The sequence below is a fragment of the Gallinula chloropus genome, assembly GCF_964237585.1.
Source record: "Gallinula chloropus genome assembly, chromosome: 7".
In the NCBI taxonomy this organism is placed as follows: domain Eukaryota; kingdom Metazoa; phylum Chordata; class Aves; order Gruiformes; family Rallidae; genus Gallinula; species Gallinula chloropus.
Genome location: NC_140092.1, coordinates 18,408,418 through 18,430,310, shown reverse-complemented (window position 1 = coordinate 18,430,310; position 21,893 = coordinate 18,408,418). Strand labels below are relative to the sequence as shown.

The 21,893-nt window shown below is 44.9% G+C and overlaps 1 protein-coding gene across 1 annotated transcript in view; it reads left to right on the top strand.

Annotated features, from left to right (window-relative positions):
* Positions 1-1,048: 1,048 nt before the first annotated feature.
* Positions 1,049-21,893, top strand: part of KDR (kinase insert domain receptor) — a gene marked incomplete at its 5' end in the record, with an annotated part of 32,372 nt that continues 11,527 nt past the window's right edge. Inside the window, 21 exons of the mRNA XM_084266982.1 lie at positions 1,049-1,100; positions 2,446-2,536; positions 3,040-3,236; positions 4,229-4,353; positions 4,679-4,847; positions 6,048-6,187; positions 6,375-6,543; positions 7,903-8,014; positions 8,107-8,270; positions 9,100-9,256; positions 10,312-10,432; positions 11,412-11,520; positions 12,232-12,576; positions 13,558-13,704; positions 13,861-13,992; positions 15,656-15,762; positions 16,162-16,297; positions 16,550-16,654; positions 17,856-17,969; positions 19,150-19,238; positions 20,930-21,086. Of these exons, the coding sequence (XP_084123108.1) occupies positions 1,049-1,100; positions 2,446-2,536; positions 3,040-3,236; positions 4,229-4,353; positions 4,679-4,847; positions 6,048-6,187; positions 6,375-6,543; positions 7,903-8,014; positions 8,107-8,270; positions 9,100-9,256; positions 10,312-10,432; positions 11,412-11,520; positions 12,232-12,576; positions 13,558-13,704; positions 13,861-13,992; positions 15,656-15,762; positions 16,162-16,297; positions 16,550-16,654; positions 17,856-17,969; positions 19,150-19,238; positions 20,930-21,086 (2,938 nt within the window). The remainder of the gene's footprint in view (positions 1,101-2,445; positions 2,537-3,039; positions 3,237-4,228; positions 4,354-4,678; positions 4,848-6,047; positions 6,188-6,374; positions 6,544-7,902; positions 8,015-8,106; positions 8,271-9,099; positions 9,257-10,311; positions 10,433-11,411; positions 11,521-12,231; positions 12,577-13,557; positions 13,705-13,860; positions 13,993-15,655; positions 15,763-16,161; positions 16,298-16,549; positions 16,655-17,855; positions 17,970-19,149; positions 19,239-20,929; positions 21,087-21,893) is intronic.

Here is a 21,893-nt window from a genome sequence, read left to right as displayed (position 1 = left end):
TCATTTCAAAGGAAATTGCACTCATCCCCTGGTACAGTAAAACAGTTGGAATTGCATGGCATGCAAAACACAATCACTGCTTCATTAACTTGGTCCGTGGTGGACAAGCCCACATGCAGATTTGCAGGGAGAGAGGAGAATGCAGCGTGTAGGAGGACACGTGTGTATATACATGTGTATTTATGCACGTAGCTGTGTGTTTCTATCTGCCTGATCTTCTACCTCCCTACCAATGCATCTATCTAAGCAGATGTTTTATTTCTCCAGGGGCTTTATGGTCATGTCCCTGAGTAAAACATTAACAGCCACGTGCTTATTTTTCCCAGAAGACTACCCCATGAACTCCTCTTTCAACAGCCACTGGTTAATAGTTGTGATTAAAACTTACATTACTAGTTGGGGGGTTCATTTTTGCAAAGAAATCAAACCTGTGGAGTGAGAGAGGAGTGGTTACTGCCAGAGGGTAGCATCCCGCAGCGAGCAGGACGGGGCTGTCGCGGGGTGGGAAGGGTGAGCCTCACAGGCAGCTGCTGGATCCCGTTAGATGTGATGTGGGCAGTTAGGCTGGTGGGTACACACTGCATCATTCGCAGGGGGTCCCATGTTGTGAACTCAGCGCTGATAACTGCCAGACACTTAAAACCCGGTTGGATGAAGTCCCTGCCAGCGGGAAGACGTGCGCGCTACTGGACGTGCCCCATAGGCACATGTGGCCCGGCTGGGTGGGGAGGCGAGCTCCCGGGGTCCCGCTCCAAACCTCAGCATCCCTGACAGGCTCCGCCGCGGAGCCCTGGGCGGGGCCGAGGGGCGGGGTCTCGGCGGGAGGGGGTGGGGCCGTGGTCACAAGCCCCGCCCCCAGGCACAAGAGGGGCGGCGCTGCTCGCGGGGGTCCCGCATCCCTGTCGTGCGGTGCGGTGCGGCTCAACTCGGCTCGGCTCAGCTCAGCTCAGCTCAGCTCGCCTCGGCTTGGCTCGGCTCGGCTCCCGCCCCGACGGCACTGTCGGGCAGAGGGTTCTCTTCGCGCCCCGCAGCGCCTGGCGACCGCGGGATGGAGCTCGGTACGGCGCGGCTGCTGGCGGTCCTGCTGTGCCTGGCTCCCGGTAAGCCCGCGGGGAACACCCGGTTTCCCGAGTCCGCCCCGTCGGGGAGCCGCCGGGGTCCGGCAGCCCTACGGGGCCCCAAAGAAAGAGGGACGCGGAGACGATCGGGTGCCGGGAACGGCGCGGGTGTGGGTTTCTCTTGGGGTTGTCAGGGCTGATAGAGCGAGTTGAGGCAGTGCGAGCCCCGGGGTGAGATGGGGGCCTCTCCTCTCCTCTCCTCTCCTCTCCTCTCCTCTCCTCTCCTCTCCTCTCCTCTCCTCTCCTCTCCTCTCCTCTCCTCTCCTCTCCTCTCCTCTCCTCTCCTCTCCTCTCCTCTCCTCTCCGGCGACCCGGTGCTGGCCCGTCAGGGAGGGAGGGCTGGCTGCCATCACGACATAGTGTCCTGCTCGCTTGGCTCCAGCATCAGACTTGTTTCCAAGAGCAAAATGTCCCTGGAGCCAAATGCGGGAAACCCGTCATCAGCGAAGAACCTGCTTGGGATGCCAGTGATTGAAGTGTGGGGAAATACTAGGGAAACAGGGATGGTCCAGGTCTGGCCTTGCTTTCTTGTTGCCGTCGTAGTTGGCTGGGCTGTCCCGTTTGGGGCTGCTGGCTCACCCCAGTGAGACGGATTCCTGATGGGGACGGGAGCAGCCAGGGCCGACTGAAACTCTCTCCCTGTGGTCCTCGCAGATGTTGCTTAAGCTGGGCTGTTGCCCCAGAGCAAGCACTGGTACCCAGACCGAAGTGAACACAAGCCTCCACAAGTGCAGGTGGCTCAGGGCAGGCAAGATGCAACCCCTTGCCCAAAGAAAGCGTTGTAGTAATAGATCTTTTTGCCTAACCACTTAGAAGGAAAGAGATAGCCTTAGAAAATCACTGGAAAAAATAGATTAATGGGATCTTGAATTTGTGACAAACTGTAAAACAGTTTCTTCACATGATTCATCGATCAGTAGTCTCGAAGAACATAGGTACTTTAAATGTATTATAAGAAAAGTTGGTAATCCCTTTCCCTAGGGAGTGAGATCATCAGATGAAGGTTCAATTGGTTTCAATGTCCTACATCCTCTTGTTAGACCTTGAAGTTGGCAACGCAAGAAAACAGGAACTCCACCCTGGCTGGCTGAATTGTGCTCTGCCGCTAGCTCCTGACCATCTGCCTTTGCTTCCTGTTATGACAGTTTTTGAACTTTTCTGGGATGTGTGAAAAGTCATTATTTACCCTTTACTGCTAAGTAGGCGATGTGAAAGTGTCCGCTTAAAACATGTTGCAGGTTCCAGTATTTGATCTTTTCCTGTTTGGGTAGCATTTACTTTGTTTATTTTGTTGATTTCAGAGTTTTTATACTTTTTTTTTCCACAGGTTTATTTATTTCTCTGGATCAGCCAACCCTTAGCATCCAAAAAGATGTCCTCACAATCACTGCAAATGACACTCTAAATATTACTTGCAGGTAAGGACAAATATGTCCAGCCTAATCCTGATGGAGGTAATTTCTGTAGTGAGCTTTTGCACAGAATGTCAGGTGATTTGTTCTCTCCCCCATTGTCGGTCCTGTTCCTCCCCACTCCCTTTGTGCCACTCACCTTGCTTTTCCCTGGCAGGCTTTAGAAAAGACCTTAAAGGGTTGGAGGAGGGAAAGCTGGGGAGCACAGGGCAGCCAGGATGAAGAAGCATGAGCTGGGTTCTCATGGAGCCTGCTGGAGACCCAAGCTCTTGACAGTCCCTTTTGGGTGCTGTGTGGCTTAGGTTCAGAAGAACAATTAGCTTCCTTGTAGGTATTAACAATAGGTCAATTTACATGAATTTATCCTGTGTGGCTTTCTGCTCCGCGTGACGGGATGGAGCCTGTTCCTCCCCATAGCTGTAGAGACATGACGGGTTGAGGTTCACAAGCTTGGCATTGGTACCAGTTCCCATCACATGCTCACATTTCTCTATCATTTGCTTTCCCAGTGGTCAGAGGCCACTGGAGTGGTCCTGGCCAAGCAACCAGAGCAGTGCTGAGAAGCGTATTGCTGTGACGAACTGCAGTGACGGCCCCTACTGCAAGACACTTACTCTCCTCAAAGTCATTGGCAATGACACAGGTGACTACAAGTGCCTTTACAGGGACAGCCAGGCAGCTACAACCATTTATGTTTACGTTCAAGGTAAGTGTTTGCACAGTTCTTACGTGGCTCTTCCCTTAGCCTAAAGAGAAAAAAAAGGAGTATCAAGTATCTCAAAATGGTTTTGACATTAAAATGTACTGATCCTAGAATTTTTGATCCTATGAAACTATTATTTTTCCTGTTTTCACCTTCAGTAATGCTAGTTGCCCTCAACAGAAAAGCCTTTGTACATGTAATTTCTAACTAACCTGCCATATGCAGCACTTGATCTGCTATTCTCCACCAGAACTTAGCATACATATCTCCATAAACTTCACTAAATATTCTCACTGTCATGGTAAAGTCTTTTTTGGCTGTACGAGCTAAGTTTTCAAACTCGGGCCATCCACTGAGTTGGTAGCAATGCAGCCGAGTGTGACAGGCACTGCGAAGCCTTCAGTCATACACTCAGCTTTTGTAGGTGCATTCACTGAGGCATCTGCCTTTCAGCACTGATGTCTCAACACTTGTTTTCTGGTGTGCCCTGTTTCATTTTTATTGTCAACTTACACTTTGGAAAATGGGATGCTGTTATTTACATGGGTTAGCTTGTTTTCTAACATCAAGAACTTAAGGGGTTTTTTTGGTCTGACTTTGAAAAGGATGCTGGCACTAGGGGAGCCAAAGTAACATGTCACTACTTTTAACTGATATTTCCTGTAATACTTACGTAAGGAAAGTCACACTAGGGTAAATCAGATTTTTGTCAGCACAAAGACTGGGGTGGCAGGAAGCTCTTATCCAAAGTGTGCCTGGCTGCTGCTGCTGTTTTGAGAATGGTGGTATTGTAATGCTGGGGAGGAGTAGGGCTTTCAAAATATGTGTGTGTGTCCCCCATTTAGTTTCATAGTCGGAGTGCTTTACTACACAGAGAAAAATAAAACTGATTTGAGAAGAAACAGACAGGGAAAGAACAAAACTGGAGAAGAAAGAAACTGGGAAAGTTTCTCGTGACAAAATAGTATCCATTTACCAACTGAATATTCTTTCAGATTACAGATCTCCATTTGTGACTTCCGTTAGTGATCAGCTTGGAATTGTATACATCACTAAGAATAAAACTGTGGTAGTGCCGTGCCTTGGAACCGTGTCAAATCTCAATGTATCTCTACATGCGGTAAGGAGAAAGCTCATTATTATTTTAAGAGTTGGTTGAAATCACTGTGACATAAACACATTGCTTGAAGTGCAAATACATTTCTTAAAAAATTTATTTCCCACCTTGGGAATTTTGCAGCCTGTGATTACAAGGTGGGTGCTGTAAATGCCCTTGTCCATGATCCGGTGCTCTTGAAGTGTGGCGTGGCTGCATGGAAAGAGAGATTGGCTGAGCTAGGATGTTAGAACTGGGGCCCCATGGTTATGGAAAATGTTGGCCCTGAAAACTCAGGGTTGTATGAATTTTGAAGTCTGACTATGTATTTTATCCATATTTCAAACAGAAATATCCAGAAAAGATCTTTGTTCCTGATGGCAAATCAATTTCGTGGAATAATAAAAAAGGCTTCACTATACCCAGTCATTTAATCAACTACGCGGGCATGGTCTTCTGTGAAGCTAAAATAGATGATGAGAGCTACCAGTCTGTGATATACATAGTCGCAGTTGTAGGTAAGCCAAAGTTGGGGTATTTTTTTTTCCTCTGTGGCCAATGTTCTTTTGCTCACTACAACATACTGAACCAATTAGATTTCGTTGGACTCTAGGTTATTCAATACTGACAATGCAGCTAATGCAAAATGGATGTTGTGATATATATTACTTTTCTTTTAAATGCAGTGTATTGTGCTCTTTCTGGTTGATCACTTGGTTAAGTGCTTCTATTTTTGGTGTTACATAGATGCCAGGGATTTTTTTTTGGTTTTTTTTCCCCCTGACAATGCAAGCCTTTTTCCTAAAATCACTCCCTTCTGTACTTTACACACATACCCAGGATCCAAGTCATATTTGAAGGGAACTAAAGGCATGCATCCATCAGCAGCGCATGGGAAGGGGCTACCAGGGGCACAGGGATCTGAAAGTCATGTTAGGAATTAGGTTATCTTGTTTCCTTCACACACATGTCCTGACTCTGACAGGGGTTTATGCTCTCCTGCTGTATTTTGTCAGTTGTTCATCAAACCCCAGAAATAATGTGATGATTCTGCAGAGGCTGGAGCCTGACCTGAAACCCCAGCTTGTTTATCTTTTGACCTCAAGGACACAACAACTGCTTCCAGTGGCTGGTTGGCACCAAGGCAGTTTCACCTTGATTGACAGGAAGATGTAGCAGCCCTCCAGCCTTTACGCTGTAGCAGACTCTTACTTCACCAAATTCATGAGTCTGCACTCTGATATGGATTAATTGCTGCACATTTTGGAATATTTTAGACACTTGATTGCACAAATTAGACTTTGGATAATTTTGCCAATGCCAATTTGTCCTTACTAAAGCTCCCACTTATTGCTGGGGGTGGGGATGTATCTCCTTTAGTCTCACAAGGGTAAGAAGATGGTGGATAAGGCAGAAGAACTGTGACAATCACAGTCTGCTGCCTGCTCCCACCACCACAGGGGCTCTGATCAAGTGCATACATCCTGCTGCACCACTCTCTGTCTGAGGCAGCTCGTGGATGGGGAAGGCTCAGGGCAGGCATATCCCTCCCCTCCAGGATCTTTTGTACCTCCTTCATCGTGCTGCATGATGATACAGTGGCCTCCGTAACTGGGGTTTTGTGAGAGTTTCAGTGAATTCACTTGGGAAATTGGGTGCTGAGTGCTCTAAAGAAACCTCTTCTTACCCTTCTTATGTGTGCCTTTTTCTTCCTCTAGGATACCGAATTTACGACCTGACCATGAACCCCCACTACCAAGTAGAACTGGCAGTGGGAGAAAAACTTGTTCTCAATTGCACAGTAAGGACGGAGCTGAATGTAGGGATTGATTTTAAATGGGACTACCCTTCCATCAAGGTAAATCTAGAATAACTTAAAGGTGCCAACTTGACAATGAAATTTGATCTATGTGTAATGTCACTACGCCCTTTATAATACTGACAAAGCACACGAAAAGGGATTCCTAGTATACAGAGCTGTGCACAGAGCAACAAGAAGAATGACAATAAAATTCCCAAACATTTCTGTCTTTTGTCTATTACAGGAAAAACGTGCAACCATAAGGGATTTAAAAACCACTGCAGGAGAAGTAAAGAAGTTTGTAAGCACTCTTACCATCGACAGCGTGTCCTTAAGTGACAAAGGTCGATACACTTGTGCAGCATCCAGTGGCCGTATGAACATGAAAAACAGCAGTTACTTCATTATCCATGGTATGGCATCTTCCACTTTAGTTTTGTTGGTTGCTTCAGATTTGGGATTGAATACTGGGATGCAGAAAGCATCTCAGTGATAAATCTAACTGAACTTTGCACTCACTAGAGGATTATTTTTATACCACAAGCTTAGCTAATGATAAGATTTTAAAGGATTCTGTATGCTGTAGAGTGCCATAGGAAAATGGGTGGTAAAACAGACTGAGGTAAGCTTCTATTTCTCTTCTGTGTTGACCTTCTTAAGGTGCTGTAAGGCTGAATTTGTGCAGATGACTTTGTATAAGGGTTGCCTGTTCTCACTCCAGGCGTACTTAGGGTAGGCTCCTGTGGCTCTATGGGACGTGAGTCTGGGTCGGCATGAATGAAGCCAGAAGAATAAAACTTTCAGCTTTTACATTATGAATAGATGAATCAAATGGGGTTTTGGTCATACGGAAATGATGCAAAGGAAACAACTTTGGCTAAGTGCATAGATAAGTACAAGGCCACATCCTACAGCCTTTTCTCAAGCCCCCCTTGGGCACAGCCCCAGAGGCTCCATTGGCTTACTCCTAGAAACAAAATGCCGTCATGAGAATGGCCCGGTTTTAATCACTGAGTCAGACAAAGGGGTTTATATTTTCAAGGAGACTGGTTTTCCTGAGGTCTGATTACAGGGGCCAGAATATTAATGGCAGTTTTGTTTTGTTTTTCAACATTCAAACTTATTATGTGATACTGTGATTCAAGATAGAATCAATTTTCTCCTAGGTTCTTTCTGTTTCTCTTCAGAAGGCAGAAACAGATCATGTGCTACAGTGGGTGTACTAGATAATGAGTTGATGCCATCCTAAATTTTAGCCAGAAGACTAATCAGTTTCTTAGTCTGAATGCAAGTTTATAACAAGTAATGTAAATAATTTCAAAGTATTCTGTGCCTGCTATGGTTCAAATATGTACTTGAGAAGAGACTGAAAGTATCTAAGATTTTCACTTTTTATTTTTGAATATTGTTATTTCCTGGAATTAGTAGATCAAGCCAGTTTTATGTTATTTATTCATTCATTCATTTGTTCATTCATTCATTCAGATCTCTATATAGGTCTGACAGTTGGCGAGCTGTCCTGAGAGCTGTGTCTTCTCTCTGCTTTCCAGAGCTCCCCAGTAGGAAACCAGTATAGTCCTCTATGCAATAGAAAGAGCTGGGTTTTCTTGGCGGGTCCAGAGCCCACCAGTTCTCTCCAGTTTGGAGCCAACTGTGCATTACCAGTGGCATTCTGTCACTGTACTCTATTTGTCACCTGCTGTTAAGTGCTAACCTAAACAGAGACACTTTTGTCCATGCGGAAAGACAATTTAACTAATTGTTTTTTGCAGAAAGTCCTTTTATTCACCTGGAAAGAATGGAGAATGTTGTTGAGACGAGATTAGGTGATACAGTCAAAATTCCTGTCAAGTTTAAAGGATATCCTCCACCAGAGGTGAAATGGTAAGTAGTGGGACACAGCATGTTTGAAAAACAGAGCTGTTCTTCATCGAGATAAATCACTAAAGGATTCTAAGTGCTCAATTTTTTTTCAGGTATAAAAATGGAAAAGCCATCAATGCAAACCATACAGTTAAACTTGGCTACACATTAGTGATCACTGAAGCAACTGAAAAGGACGCTGGGAATTACACAATTGTCCTTACAAACCCTACTAACAAGATGCAGAAGAGACATACGTTTACCCTGCTTGTCAATGGTAAGTGGCATGCCAAAGTGGGATCTTTCACATGTGGATTTTGTGTGCTACTGTTCTTTTGATTAAATTCACCCCAGAACTGTGAAAACTCATGATGGTGGCCAAGTGGAGAGCACGTAAATCTCAGCTCAGGGAGGGCAGAGGTGGCCAATCTCTCCTGGTTCCAGGACGTGCCGGTTGAGAGGCTGTAAGATCCTGGTGTTGTTGTGATGGTACTTTGTGTGTATTTTTTTGTTTTGTTTTGTTTTCTGTATATTATTTCTTTGCCTCTGCATCCTGCTCTTTTCCTACCCTCCTTACTGGCCATGCTGCTGGAGTCCTCCCCCACCCCTCCCCATCCTGGCCCTGTCCTACCTCACCCATCCTTCCTGCCCTGTGTCAGCTGTCCCTTGTCTTCTGACCTGCTCTGTGCAACCCTCCTCCTCCTCTTTCTCCTACTCTCTGCTTCCCAGGAAACAGCCTAGCCCCCATGCTTTGAAGACAGCAGGTCGTGGAAAGGGCAGTGAGACTACACGCAGTGGGATCAGGGATGGGGAATAAATAATATGCATTTAATGGCTGGGGACAGTGGTGAGAGTTTGAGGGTTGCATTTTAAACTGGGAGGTAATGAAGGGAGATATTTTAGGAGATACTAAGCATTGCATCTTGAGGACCTCAGCCTTAAGGTGTTGGGCAGGTTCATATCTTTGAAACACACTGTTGGAAATGCTCTGCCTCGCCCTCAGACATCGGGCACAGCATGAATTAATCACTGCGGGTCTAGCGTGTGTGGGCAGTGCTGTTGGGGACCTGTTAGTGGGAGGTGTAACCTGGTGTTCTCTCCTCCAGTCCCTCCCCAGATCGGTGAGAACGCGCTGCTGGCTCCCGTTGATTCCTACAAGTACGGCTCGACGCAGTCACTTACCTGCACCGTCTACGCTGTCCCGCCACCCGCCACCATCCTCTGGCACTGGCAGCTTGAGGAGGAGTGCACTTTCAGCCCCCAGTGAGCAATAACCCCTTTGCCATCTTCTGTGACTTACGTAGCTCTTGAGGGGTGTTTGGGTTGGGGTATTTTTGGGTGCATCCCTTGTCCAGGCTCGTTACTGAGCACAAACTCAATGGCCAACGAAGCAGATTGTTGTATTTAACAGGCAGATGGTTGCAAAGGTCGTTGCTGTCAGCAGAGGCAAGGGCCACCCACAGGGAGGAGCTGGCAGTGCCTGCCTGTTGCTGTCGTGCCCTCTTGAAGGCCATCTTGGCTTGCACAGGGTTTCAAATGCAGCTGTGTGCCCTCCCCTCAGATCTCCCCGTGGGCTACAGGCCCAAAACTCCATCCCGAACGGAGGAAATTTGCTGTTTATGCTAATTGTGGATCCTTGTGGTGTTTATTTTTTTTCTTACACTCAAGTACTGAGTGTGACGGTGCTCTTTATCTGTGTGAAAGTGTATCTCAGGAGGAAGTGCACTGATTGATGTTGGGGAATGATAGAGAGAGTGCCTGACTGAGATTCACACGGCTTCCCTTATCTGGGCCTGCCATAAGCCCAGATTTCCTCTTTAAAAAAAAAAAAAAAAAGCATTCTTCTTTCCTGTTGTTGTTTTTAAAATGATTTCCACTAGTTTCTTCCTTTGGTGCTTGGTTGCTTCCTACACAATGGCTACTGTCCTCAAGAAATTCTTGTAGGGAGTTCAGTGATTTCTATGTCTCTCTGTCTTCCTTTGAACTAAATTAACTTGAATCATCCATTTATGAATGGAGGTTTGTTCCCAGAATAGCCGCTTCCCTCCAAGCATCCTGATTGAGCTGACACAGGCAGATTAATTAGGAAATTCACCTTTAGGCTTGGGGGTTCCTTATTTTACAGAGCGCAAAGGTCTCAGAAGGTTATAGCATGCAATTTAATAGAAATGTTTCTAGAAACTTACTCTTCCCTCCCAGATGCTGGCTGTGGCCAGTGATTTATAGATTAATATCTGCGTATTATAAAACGAACACAAAACCACTTTCTCAAAGGTTCAATATTTGACTGATGTAAAGCATGTGTCTCTGCTTCTCAGGAAGGTGCGCTCAGGAGCCAATCCATATGCATGTAGAAAATGGAAAGTGATCTCAGAGAGAAAGGGTGGGAATCAGGTTGAAATTAAGCACCGAGTCGTTACCATTGCCGGGAAAACGAAGGTGAGCAGATTATCTTTTCTGTTGGTTGGAGGTGGTCAGCCCCTGTTCAGCAGCATACATATCTGGAAATGTATCACTAGAGATGAGACTCTTTTCACCTATGGTTAAACATGGGGATCTACTTGAAGCTAGCTGGGCAAGCTTCTGCTGAAGCCAGCATGCAGAGGCAGACACTTTTAAATCCCTTAGACCCTGACCCAAAGTGAACGACCATTGAGGAACATAACTGCCCAAAAAGCAGTCTGCAGCTAGGCAAGTCACTCTTGCCAATTGACTGCAACAGGGAGAAGCTGGAGAGACTGAAGAACAGAAGTTGTGGGTGCAGCAACTTCTTTGTTAACACTCACAGAATCACAGAATCATTCAGTTTGGAAAAGATGTTTAAGATCATCTAGTCCAACCATCCCTAGCACCTATATTACTTACTAAACCATGTCCCTGAGTACCTCATCCAGCCCTTCCTTGAACACCTTGAGAAACAGCAACTCTACGCCTTCCCCAGGCAACTGCCTCAAATGCCCTACCACTCTTTCTGAGAAATTGTTTCTCCTGATCTCCAACCTGAACCTCCCACAGCACAACTTGCAGCCATTCCCTCTTGTCCTATTGCTACCCATCTGTGAGAAGAGGCTGACCCCCCAGCTCACCACAACCTCCTTTCAGGTAGTTGTAGAGAACCATAAGGTCTCCCCTGAGCCTCCTCCTCTCCAGACCAAGCAGTCCCAGGCGTTGAGATCTGCCTTCCAGGAGGCTGCTTTTCCTTGTTTCCTATTGACTGATTGTAGCACACTTAAGGGAAAAAAAGTCAATGCCAGGAGGGGGACTGTGCTCCTGCTGTGCCATGAATTTGTGCTTTGGAGAGATTTTTTTGCTGTGCTGATATCTGCTGAGCACTGAGCTGAGCTGTTGGGATGATCAGGCTCACAGTACGTCCTTCAGCCCTGACGTGATATGAATCTGCTTGATTGCTGTTTTGCAGACCGTGAGCACCCTTGTGATCCAAGCGGCCAATGTGTCTGCTTTGTATAGATGTATGGCTACTAACAGAGCTGGGTCAAGTGAGAGAGTGATCTCCTTTCATGTGACTAGTAAGTATACCCTGTTGAGGACAGCCACATTAAATTAATGTTACTCCATCTGCTTCGCTAACAGTAGGCACTTCAACACTGTACCCTTTAGAATTTTGGGTTTACCTAAGGGCTTTCTAATGCAGCCTTTGGAGTCACTGCCTAACTTCAGACAAGTGCTTGGTTCTGCTGGCATCAGTGGAGTGGCAGTCCCATGAAAATGATGCAAAATTGGTGCTGTGGTCCCAAGAATGATTGCTAGCAGGCTTCTGCAGTTGTTTGAAAGAGCCACAGAGAAATTGTGGTGCTGTCACAAAATGAGTAAGGATGTAAAAGCTAAGACTGACATTTTCAAAAACAGTGGCAAAGAGCTTCTGTCTTCTTGAAGATCAGTCCTGATTTTTACATAGCAAAATAACATTTTAATCCAAACCCAAAAATTAACTACAAGATAAGGCTAGGAATCATCTTAGGGTTGCCTCTTCTATAGCAAGAGGAGATGTATTCATTACACAGACCTTTCTTTGATCTGTTTTAAAGGTTTTTAATGAGATTGTACTCTGCATGATTGATTGATTGATTGACTGATTGATTCTTTGGTGTTCTGTTTCCTTATTTACAACTGGCCAAGATGAGCATAAGGCCATATTTGTAAAATAGCTTTTTCAAGTTACTGTTGGCAGCAAAACATGCAACCTGATTGGAATATCTTTTGTTTTTTGTGACTTTCAGGGGGTCTTGAAATTAATCTGCAGCCCCGGAATCAGCTCACAGAGAAGGATAACATGTCCTTGCAATGCACGGCAGACAAATTCACCTTTGAGAAGCTGTCGTGGTACAAGCTCAGTGCTCACGCTTCACAGACTCCCTTTGGAGGGCTGCCCATGCCTGTCTGCAAGAACCTCAATGCTCTGCAGAAGCTGAATGCAACCGTTTCAAATACCAATGGTGAAAATGTCACCTTAGAGCTCATCCTCCATAACATCTCCCTCCAGGATGGTGGAGACTATGTTTGCATCGCTCAGGACAAAAAGGCTAAAACACAGCACTGCTTGGTGAAGCACCTCACAGTCCAAGGTATGGGTCTCTTACTATAAACCAAAATAGGCAGTCATGTATGAAAATAACTGCTGCAGTGTCAGGGTTTGGTATCTTCAGGTCTTGCATGTGTTGGCTTAATTGCACACTCAGTTTTTTAAGTAGCTTTAGGTCATTTGTCGTAAATAAAGAGGTGATTAGTCATACACATTAGTGGCTGCTGAATACAGGTCTGGGGCTTGTCTGGGCAGCAGGGACACACCATTTCATCAGTACCAGGAAGGAAACATTGACCAAGCTGCTGTGCTGGGCAAGCAGATGAATTTGGCTTTTGCACAAACGATGACACGTGTTTAGCTCAATAACTTCTCCATTTGACTTTTCAAAACACATTTCTCTGTGTAGCTATATACGTGTGTGTGTATTTGTAGCATTAATGCTCCCGCTTTGTGTCACTGAATCTTGAGTTTGAAGTAGTGCCTGTAACTTAAAACTCACAAAATGATGCTGGTGTACAGGCACAAGTGGTGCGAGCTGATAATCAGTCAGCTTTTCACACAAATAGAGATGACTTTGCTTTGGGGCCTCAATGTCCAGGCTGGTTAGGCAGCTGTGGTGCCCATTCAGGGAAATACTTACACATGCTCATGGGCTGCCCTGAAGGAACATCTGGTGGGCCATCAGTATCAGACCTCACATAACAACTCTGGAAATAGAAATGTGAGGGAAGCAATTTCTTACCTATACCCTCTTCCCTCTGCAGCCTGAGCAGTTACAAATTAAACAGTTTAAAGCAGGTTACATCAGTACTGTGAAAACTCCCTTGGCTATTATAATTTATCCATACCATTTGTTTGTTTGATCATGATCATAACATGAATGCTGTGGCTGTTTCTGTTATAAAAGGATTTGAGACTTTGTTACCGGACCAAACATGTAGAGTGTCATTAAGTGCTATTGCTGCAAAAATAGACCTTTTCTTAAATGGCCAATAATTTTGCCTTATTTTTGAACCAACAGAGCCTATGGCACCCACACTCATAGGAAACCTGGAAAATCAAACAACAAACGTTGGTGAAACCATAGAAGTGTCATGCACAGCGAATGGCATTCCTCCTCCAAACATCATGTGGTTTAAAAACAACGAAACCCTTATTGAGGATTCAGGTGAGGATTGCTACTTTGCTATTAATTTTCTGCAACCTAAGGTCTTGCTTTAATGGAACTCCCTGCTGATTTTCACCATGAAAAGTTGCATTTTGAATTCTTAACACAAAGTAGCATAAAACCAGAAGGACTAAAAATCATGGGGTGTTTTTTCAGGTATTGTTTTGAAAGACGGCAACAAAACATTAACCATACGTCGAGTGAGGAAAGAAGATGGAGGGCTATACGCCTGCCTTGCCTGCAACGTCCTTGGATGCAGAAAAGCAGTGGCTTTTTTTTCAGTGGAAGGTTAGTGTTACATTCTTTTCAGATTGTGCATGAAATCCTTAGAGTCACTAGAAGGAAAATGTACTGTCTGTCTTGATTGGAGATCTGAAAATACACCATGAGATTTGCAAATGCCCTGACTGTTCCTATCAAGTTCAAACTGGGTGCTGTCATGGCCATTATAATCCCAGCTGTTTAGGCTGTTGCTTTCTTCTCCACAGTGTTGTTTAGTGCTTGTCAACAAATGCTGAATCCATCTTGTAGTTGCAAACAAAACTCTGCCTGTCAATAGTACATGTAAACATGTACAGCAGAGCCTGCCTAAACCTGTGGATACACCGGGGCATCTCTATTGTCTTGGTAACATAATTGTTATGCTGTGTTTTTTAGCACTTGTAACTTTTAAAGCGATGTCATTGCTGTCACAGCATCTAGAGAAAACAGGGTGAAGGCATTGTGCATTCTATTGTGATTGCCATCTTATTTCAGTGATAGGAACAGGGAGCAGTTTTGGGTTAGGGTACTCCAACCTTAGTCTGCCAGGCTATGAAAGTAGCACTGACCTGTCTCTCACTTGATCCAATCCAATTGTGGCACAACAGAACGCAATTTGCAATAATAAACAATAAATCCCAACAGGAGGTCAGTCTGCAGTTTGAGTAGCTGGAACCCTAATGGACTTTCCACTGAAAGCTGCAACAAGAAGCCTCAAACTAAAACCTCCTTGTCCTGGATATTAGTACATTTGTAGAATTTAGCCACCAAACCCTTCACAAACCTTCGTCTTGTAAGTCAGGGTGATTGTCCGAGCTGTTCTGTCAAGGTAATTAAAGCAGCATCCTGTTATTCTTACAGGTCCCATTAGGATATTAGGATGTTGGGCAATATGTTTACATGGGGTGGAAATTATCTGCAGCTGACAGCAATGTAGATTTCAGCTGATGTGGTAAATATGGCTGGGGCACGTCTGGTCTGTGCAAGCTGGAAATCTGTGTAGGACATACCGTTTCACTCCAAGAAATGTATACTGCAATTTATTGGGGTCATGCAATGGAGTGTGCTACTGTGTATGAAAATCTGTGTGGTGTGAGGGATGAATACAGGGGTGTGATGCAGAGAACAGAAACTGAAGAGAGCTGCTCCTGCACATTAATACATGTTTAAGTGATATCTTCTGGAGACTTACTGGAAAAGGGATGTGGTAAATAAAACCTTATTTTCATGTGTTCTTGTAGAACCACAGTTTTTTTATGCCCCACTGAAGCATGTAAAGAGACAAGAGAGAGATTGTTCTCTAGGTCATTCTCACAGCACTTTATTTATTATATGATGGGCGGTTTTTTCAGCTCCTGAAGAAAGGCTCATTCATTTTGAATATTCTAAAACAATGATTTCTTTTTAAAATGTGAGATTTTACTTTTTTATATTTGCCAAGTCCATATACTGTCCTTGGAACAAAGCTGATGCTAAGAAATTGGGTGGTGGGTAGAACAGCACGAAACTAAGCACAATATTCCAGCATAAAACCCCAAGCTTTTTGTCTTGTTTTGCTTTCGTTTCCTTGCTTCGTGTTGCACTTTTAAAACGAACCTTCAGAACAAGGACCTCCATTCTCTACTTTAATGAGTGAACAAAACCAATGCGCTTCCAACTATCACTCAGATATTCATTTATTTCTTCCCAGGCGCTGAAGAGAAAACAAATCTGGAGCTCATTATCCTCGTTGGCACTGCAGTGATTGCCATGTTCTTCTGGTTGCTTCTTGTAATCATCCTCCGGACCGTTAAGCGGGTAATGAAAAAATTCTTGTACTGTCCTATCAGCACTGGTCTTGCATGACAAATGAGAGCTGACTTGAGGCCTTTTGTGTTGTTTCTTTCCATTGTTCTTAAATCAACAGACACATTTTTTTCTCTTGGTGCCGTAGCATTCTTGCCTGGAACTGGGGACATAGAATTTTGTTTTTAATTGAATAGGCCCTTGCAAAAGAAAAAAAAAATGTTTCAGCTTGTTTGTTTATTAAAAAAAAAAAAAGTGCAAGTAATTAACGATGATCACACTCACAAAGGCATAAAGTAGGGAAATGGTAGCCTGGGAACTAGTGAAACACTACAAAGTGAGAAAATGGCACTTTGCCTGCACATCGCCAGCAAAAAATCTGTGCAACTACAACTTAATTCCATTTTCCAGGCCAATGGAGGGGACATGAAGACTGGCTACTTGTCAATCATCATGGATCCTGATGAAGTCCCTATAGACGAGCACTGCGAACGGCTCCCCTATGATGCCAGCAAGTGGGAGTTTCCCAGAGACCGGCTAAAGCTAGGTATGTCTCCATCCAATGAGCCATTTAGTGATACCACAGCCAGACCTGTGCTGAGGGGGTGTGTTTCAAGTCCCAGTTTGCCATGGGATTGCCTTGATGCAGGACCCCTGGGAGGGCTTCTGGGTCCCATAGAATATGATACATCCTTTCCCCATTATCAACACTCTGTTGATGCCTGATTCATAAATTCAGTTTAGATTTTCTGTTTATTGTGCACGTTTTGCTCAATAAATCTGCATTTCTCACTTCAAGGTAAACCTCTTGGGCGTGGAGCTTTTGGCCAAGTTATAGAAGCAGACGCGTTTGGGATCGACAAAACTGCTACCTGCAAAACAGTGGCAGTCAAGATGCTTAAAGGTAAAAACATGGGCTAAAGCTTCACCCTGAATGCATAACATCAGGATAACTGCCTGCCCTGCAACCAGGAGATAGAAAATAACCAAAATGTTTGTATCAATGGTGTATGCAAATTTAACTTGGGAGTTGGTATCATGGAGCAATGATTAGGGAAGTACATGCCTGTACCTCATCGATAACCAGAGCAATGCAGCTATGGTTTCTTAGCCTGAGCTTTATAGACCGACTCAGGTTCCAAATATAAACTTGCTCCCACAAGCAATTTTCTCTTGTCCACTTTTGCCTTGTGCAGCCTGTTCAAGAGCTTTCTGCACACCTCGGGCAATGGTTTAGGCACGCTCCAAAACGAGTAATTGTTTTGAACAGCTTTCTCCTCACTTTAAATTTTATTACAGTGCCTCATATTCACCAGGGGAAAGCTAAAAGCTGTGGTTCCTAGGCACGCTGTTCCCAAGGTGGATGTAGCTGGGGCAGCCAACTGGGGCTCCCAATAGCCAGGGGCTCTGTGACATACTGGAGGAAGTGGGGGAAAGCCAGAGCATTTCTGACAGTACCATGTGAGCAGTGGCAAGCACAGGCAAGACCTGTTGCAGACTCATTGCATGAGGATGCAGTGATGACAGTAAAATTTAGAAAGCCCTGTCCCTCCTGCTTGCTAGTGCTCGGGCAGCCTGCAGAGAGCTGCATCCTCCACTGCTCTCTCCCCACTGCTTCAGCTCTTTCTTCTTCCTCTTCTCTCCCTGAGGACACCAGCTGTGTCTCCAGGCTTTTTGGTGATGCTGCAGGGTCAGGTGTGTTTGGCCTAGGCCCCGTCTCCCCTACTCTGTGAACCCACTGGATCCTTAGCATGGACCCCAGCAAAGGCTAAGGACAACATTTTTAGCTCTTCTTGGCTGGGAGGGTCAAATGACCAAGTACAAACTACTCAAAAGGTCTGTGAGAAAAAAAGATGTTTGCTAATCTGGGCTGTTTGTGTCTCTGGATGCACTGCCCTTGTCAAACTCTGGAAAAATGTTGACAAGCAGAGCAAACCCAACCCTGTCATGCATGTGCCTAGTTTTGATCAGTGTGCTGCAGCATAGCTGGCCCAGGCAACCAACCAACAAGACTTCATACTAGATTGGCAGGAAAAATAACAGAAGAGGGGGAAAAAACCTTTCTGTCTGTGATGCTCCTGACCTGTGTTGTCTTACCTCTGCAGAGGGTGCAACTCACAGTGAACACAGAGCACTTATGTCAGAGCTGAAGATCCTCATTCATATTGGCCATCATCTCAATGTTGTCAATTTACTTGGAGCCTGCACAAAGCCAGGAGGTGAGTAGCTTCACAGTGGGTGGAAAGGTGCTAATGAAAACCCTTTTCCTGCCTTTTCTGTTGTATAGAAAACTGAGTGCCAAAATTAAGGTCTGGAATAATTTGTCTTTTGTAAAAAAGAAATTGTGATAAGGGTGGGCAGGTAGAATAAGGACTCAGAAGCCCCGAGTTCCACATCAAGCTCCATCCCTTAGTTCTATCATTGATTTCCTCTACCTCAGAACCACTTTTACAGTGGACACCCCACATGTAACAGACTTTGGGTCTAAGTCTAGTACCAGATTTAACAAGTTGGTCTTGTTCTTGTGACTGGCTACAGTGCAATTGCAAGCTGTGACTTCCCTCCCTGACTTTGGATGGGTTGTGGGTGCCTCTGTGTGTGTGTAGGAGAGGAGATTACAATTTGGAGTCCAGCTCTGGGTGGATGAACCTATTTTACTTTATAATCAGGGACAGATGTTTCATTTAACAGATCCAGCACTGCACGCTAATTTGGAAGAAATTCAGTGTAAAGTAACTCAGTAATAATTTTTCAGGGAAGCTGACTTGTTGGCTTACAGTGGGATCAGAATTCAATTTGTAAAGTTCCATGACAGAAGTGCAGTAGTTGAAGGAAACATAATCCATAAATATTTCTTTCCTTGTTTATTCCATAATAAAATAGACATGGCCAGTATCTGGAACCTAGGATGGAAATTTATCATTGTAGCATATGCCTATATGAAGCAATCTGAGCATGAAATGCCACATTTGGACTGTATGTTAAGGCATCTAGGCCTGAAACTGTGGTTACTGGTTTAAGTTTCCAGGACTTAAACTGCCCGCACAAAAATGTGTGGATAATCATGTGTGTGCTTTATTGCAGATGAGTGGTTAATTGCACTGATTGTCACAGGCAGTTATTGGCACTTTAAGTATAAGCACACCACTGTACAGTTTCACATATGAAATAAGGCCGGTGATTTTTTCAAATGTGCTTTCTTCTCCTTCCTTGTACAGAAGAAAAGGAATGATTTCCCTCCCTTGGTTAGATTTATTTTATTTTTTTTTCAATTACTGATATTTTTAAGAAACTCAGGGGAGTAGAATGCTTTTTGGAATGTATATATTTCTGGCCACAAATTAGAGTGAAATGGGATATAAATGGTCTTTCTAAGGAACTGCTTTATGTGTTATACAGGCCCACTCATGGTCATAGTAGAATACTGCAAGTTTGGAAATCTGTCAGCTTACCTACGGAGCAAGAGGAGTGAATTTGTCCCGTACAAGGTGAGGAGTCAAAGTTGAAAGCGCAGTGTTAGATTTGGTGAGGCTTCTCCACACGCGATGTTTGTTTCTAGTGCTGGCTGTAGTGGCAGTCCTTGGGGACGCCGAGTATCTAATACTTCTCATGGGAATGAGAGATGGCAAAGACAGAAGAGGTCATCTAGTCTTTCCTGTGGCCCCTGCAATGCAGCTCTCTTGTTATTGTTAGCTTAAAATGTGCAAAGGAACTGGGCTTCCACTATTTCCCTTGGCAGATTATTCTACACTTGGCCGTATCTCTCAGGAAGTTTTTTTCTGATTATCAGCCTGAATTTTTTCCTTTCTTAGTTAAGCTCCAGACCACCTTAAATAACTGCACTCCCTCTTAGTGTATACATCCATCAGATATCTGTAGGTATCTTCTCTCACGTGATTATCCTTTCTGCTATCCTCTTGGCTGACTGCTGAACCAGGCTATACACTTCTTTGCTGTTGATCATTCTGTGTAAGTGATGTGTCTCGTGAGTTTATGCTTAGCTTTTTGCCTCCCAAGTTCTTTGCAAAGGCGGGTTCCCATCACAACAGCCCCTCTTTGCACCCCAGTTTGAAAGGCAAAGGAATAGAGATTGGCATTTTCAAACTTAATTCTGGTCACCTCTGTAAGGGGTCTGATTTCTGGAGCATGTTGGGAGGATCCATCCCTTCCAAGGGTCTGATTGCCACATGAAAAGCATGGCTGTGGGTACTCAGTGCTGATCACCATGCTTGGGACCCTACCCATTTTAGCCACAGCCAGGAAAGAGGCCCCTGGGCTGTACTCTGCCATGCTGGTAGACCTGAAGTTCAGCCTTCCTGCAGCTGCTGTGTTTAGATAAGGGCTTCTTCAAATTGCCTGTCAGTTCTCCAGCGGGTTATTTTTCTTTATCCTTGGAGTCATTGTTTACTATTTTATATTGGCAAAGGCAACTCACTGCATCCTCTTGTGAGGTACAAAGGATAAACAAATATCTGAGAGGCCTTGAAGGAAGAGGCAGGGTTTCACAAGGGTGCTGACCCTTGCTTACACAAGTGGTGGGGATGGAAACTGGCAATGGAAAAACCCAGCCCTGCCAGTGGAGATAAGTCGTCAAACCAAAGCAGGAGAAAATGATAACATGGTGGAGGAAGTTTGCAGGGTTGGCATCCTCTGTAGGGGCATTTGGTGACTATGGGGAAGAAGAAATAAATTGGATTTTGAGGGCTACTAGGGTTTTGGCCAAGGTAGAGTTTCAGCAGAAGGGTCTTCGCAGCAGTGGGAGGTAAAGCTGTAGCAGTACAGAGAGGCTTGAGATTTTGAGAGGAGTTTCAGCAACATCTACATGTGCTTCACAAGTGGTGGGGGGTGAAAAGACCAGCTTCTCAGTGTGGATTTAAGTGGATTTGTTGATATGGAGTAGATAGAAGGATGTGGGAGCAGACTAAAGCCATGCTGTGGAGTGGCAGATGGTGCTTGAGCAGGTGGCCATGGGTTGGAGTTTGTCAGTGCTTGTCACCATGCCAGCCTCATCTCCCCACCAGAGCTGGAGTTGAGTAAATAGTCATGCCACTTCTGGGCTCTCCTCCCTCCACAGTGGTGACCGTGGCACAGGCCACAGGGACCGTCATTGCCTCTTCTGAGGAAGCTTTTGGAAAGCTTTCTGCTTCTAATTTCTACCACTGTCTTGTCTCATTTCTAGACCAAAAGTGCCAGGTTTCGGCAGGGGAAAGAGAACTATGTTGGTGATGTCTCCATGGACCTGAAGCAACGGTTGGACAGCATCACGAGCAGCCAGAGCTCAGCAAGCTCTGGCTTTGTGGAAGAGCGGTCCCTGAGTGATGTGGAAGAGGAGGATGGTAGGATATGTCTTCTGGTGTTGGAACAGCTGCCATTGGGGGGGGCTGATGAGGGACACTGGGGACTCCGGGATTTCCAAAGTTCCCTCAAAACTGTGCATAGGGTATTTTCTGGGTGGCCAAGGTTCCCAAGCTGTGGATCATCTAGTTCAGCATCCCAAACCCCTCAACCCAATCCCAGGTAATGTCCAGTAGGGAAAAGGTGCATTTTTGCTGCACTGCCTTTTGGAGGTCTATGTAGTTAATGTCCCAGTGTCTTCAGGGAAAATTGCAGAGCACAAACTCCAAAGGCAGTACAGGGAGGGATGCACCAGGACTCTTAACTGGATTTCCTCAATGTTTACCCAGAAGTTAAATATGGCAAAACGCCATCTGCCTCACTGCTTATTAACAGAGAGGTTGATTTGCCTTCCCCTGTGCAGGTGATCTGTCAGGAAGAGGAAACCTGAATTATCCACTCATTCAAAGCCTCCCCTGGATATACAAACCCTCTGCAGCAGTTTCACTGATGCATTTGCCATACTCTTCTTTTGGCAGAGAGAGCACGAAATGCTCAGTGCTGCCAGGGTGTTTCAGATACTGCTGATTTCAGCAAGGAGTGGGATCAGACTGATCAGCTCAGCTGCCTGTACCTTGACTTCCAATAATCATCATTTAACGCAAAGAAAAACATCAATATGTTAGTGGGGAGGGTGATCTTGAGGTTTCAGTTCAATCCTAATAGGTAATGTCAGGCATGCACTTCATACATTTCCACACCATTTTGGTCTTTTTCAGACCACTTTGGTGTTGTCATTCTTGGTAAAT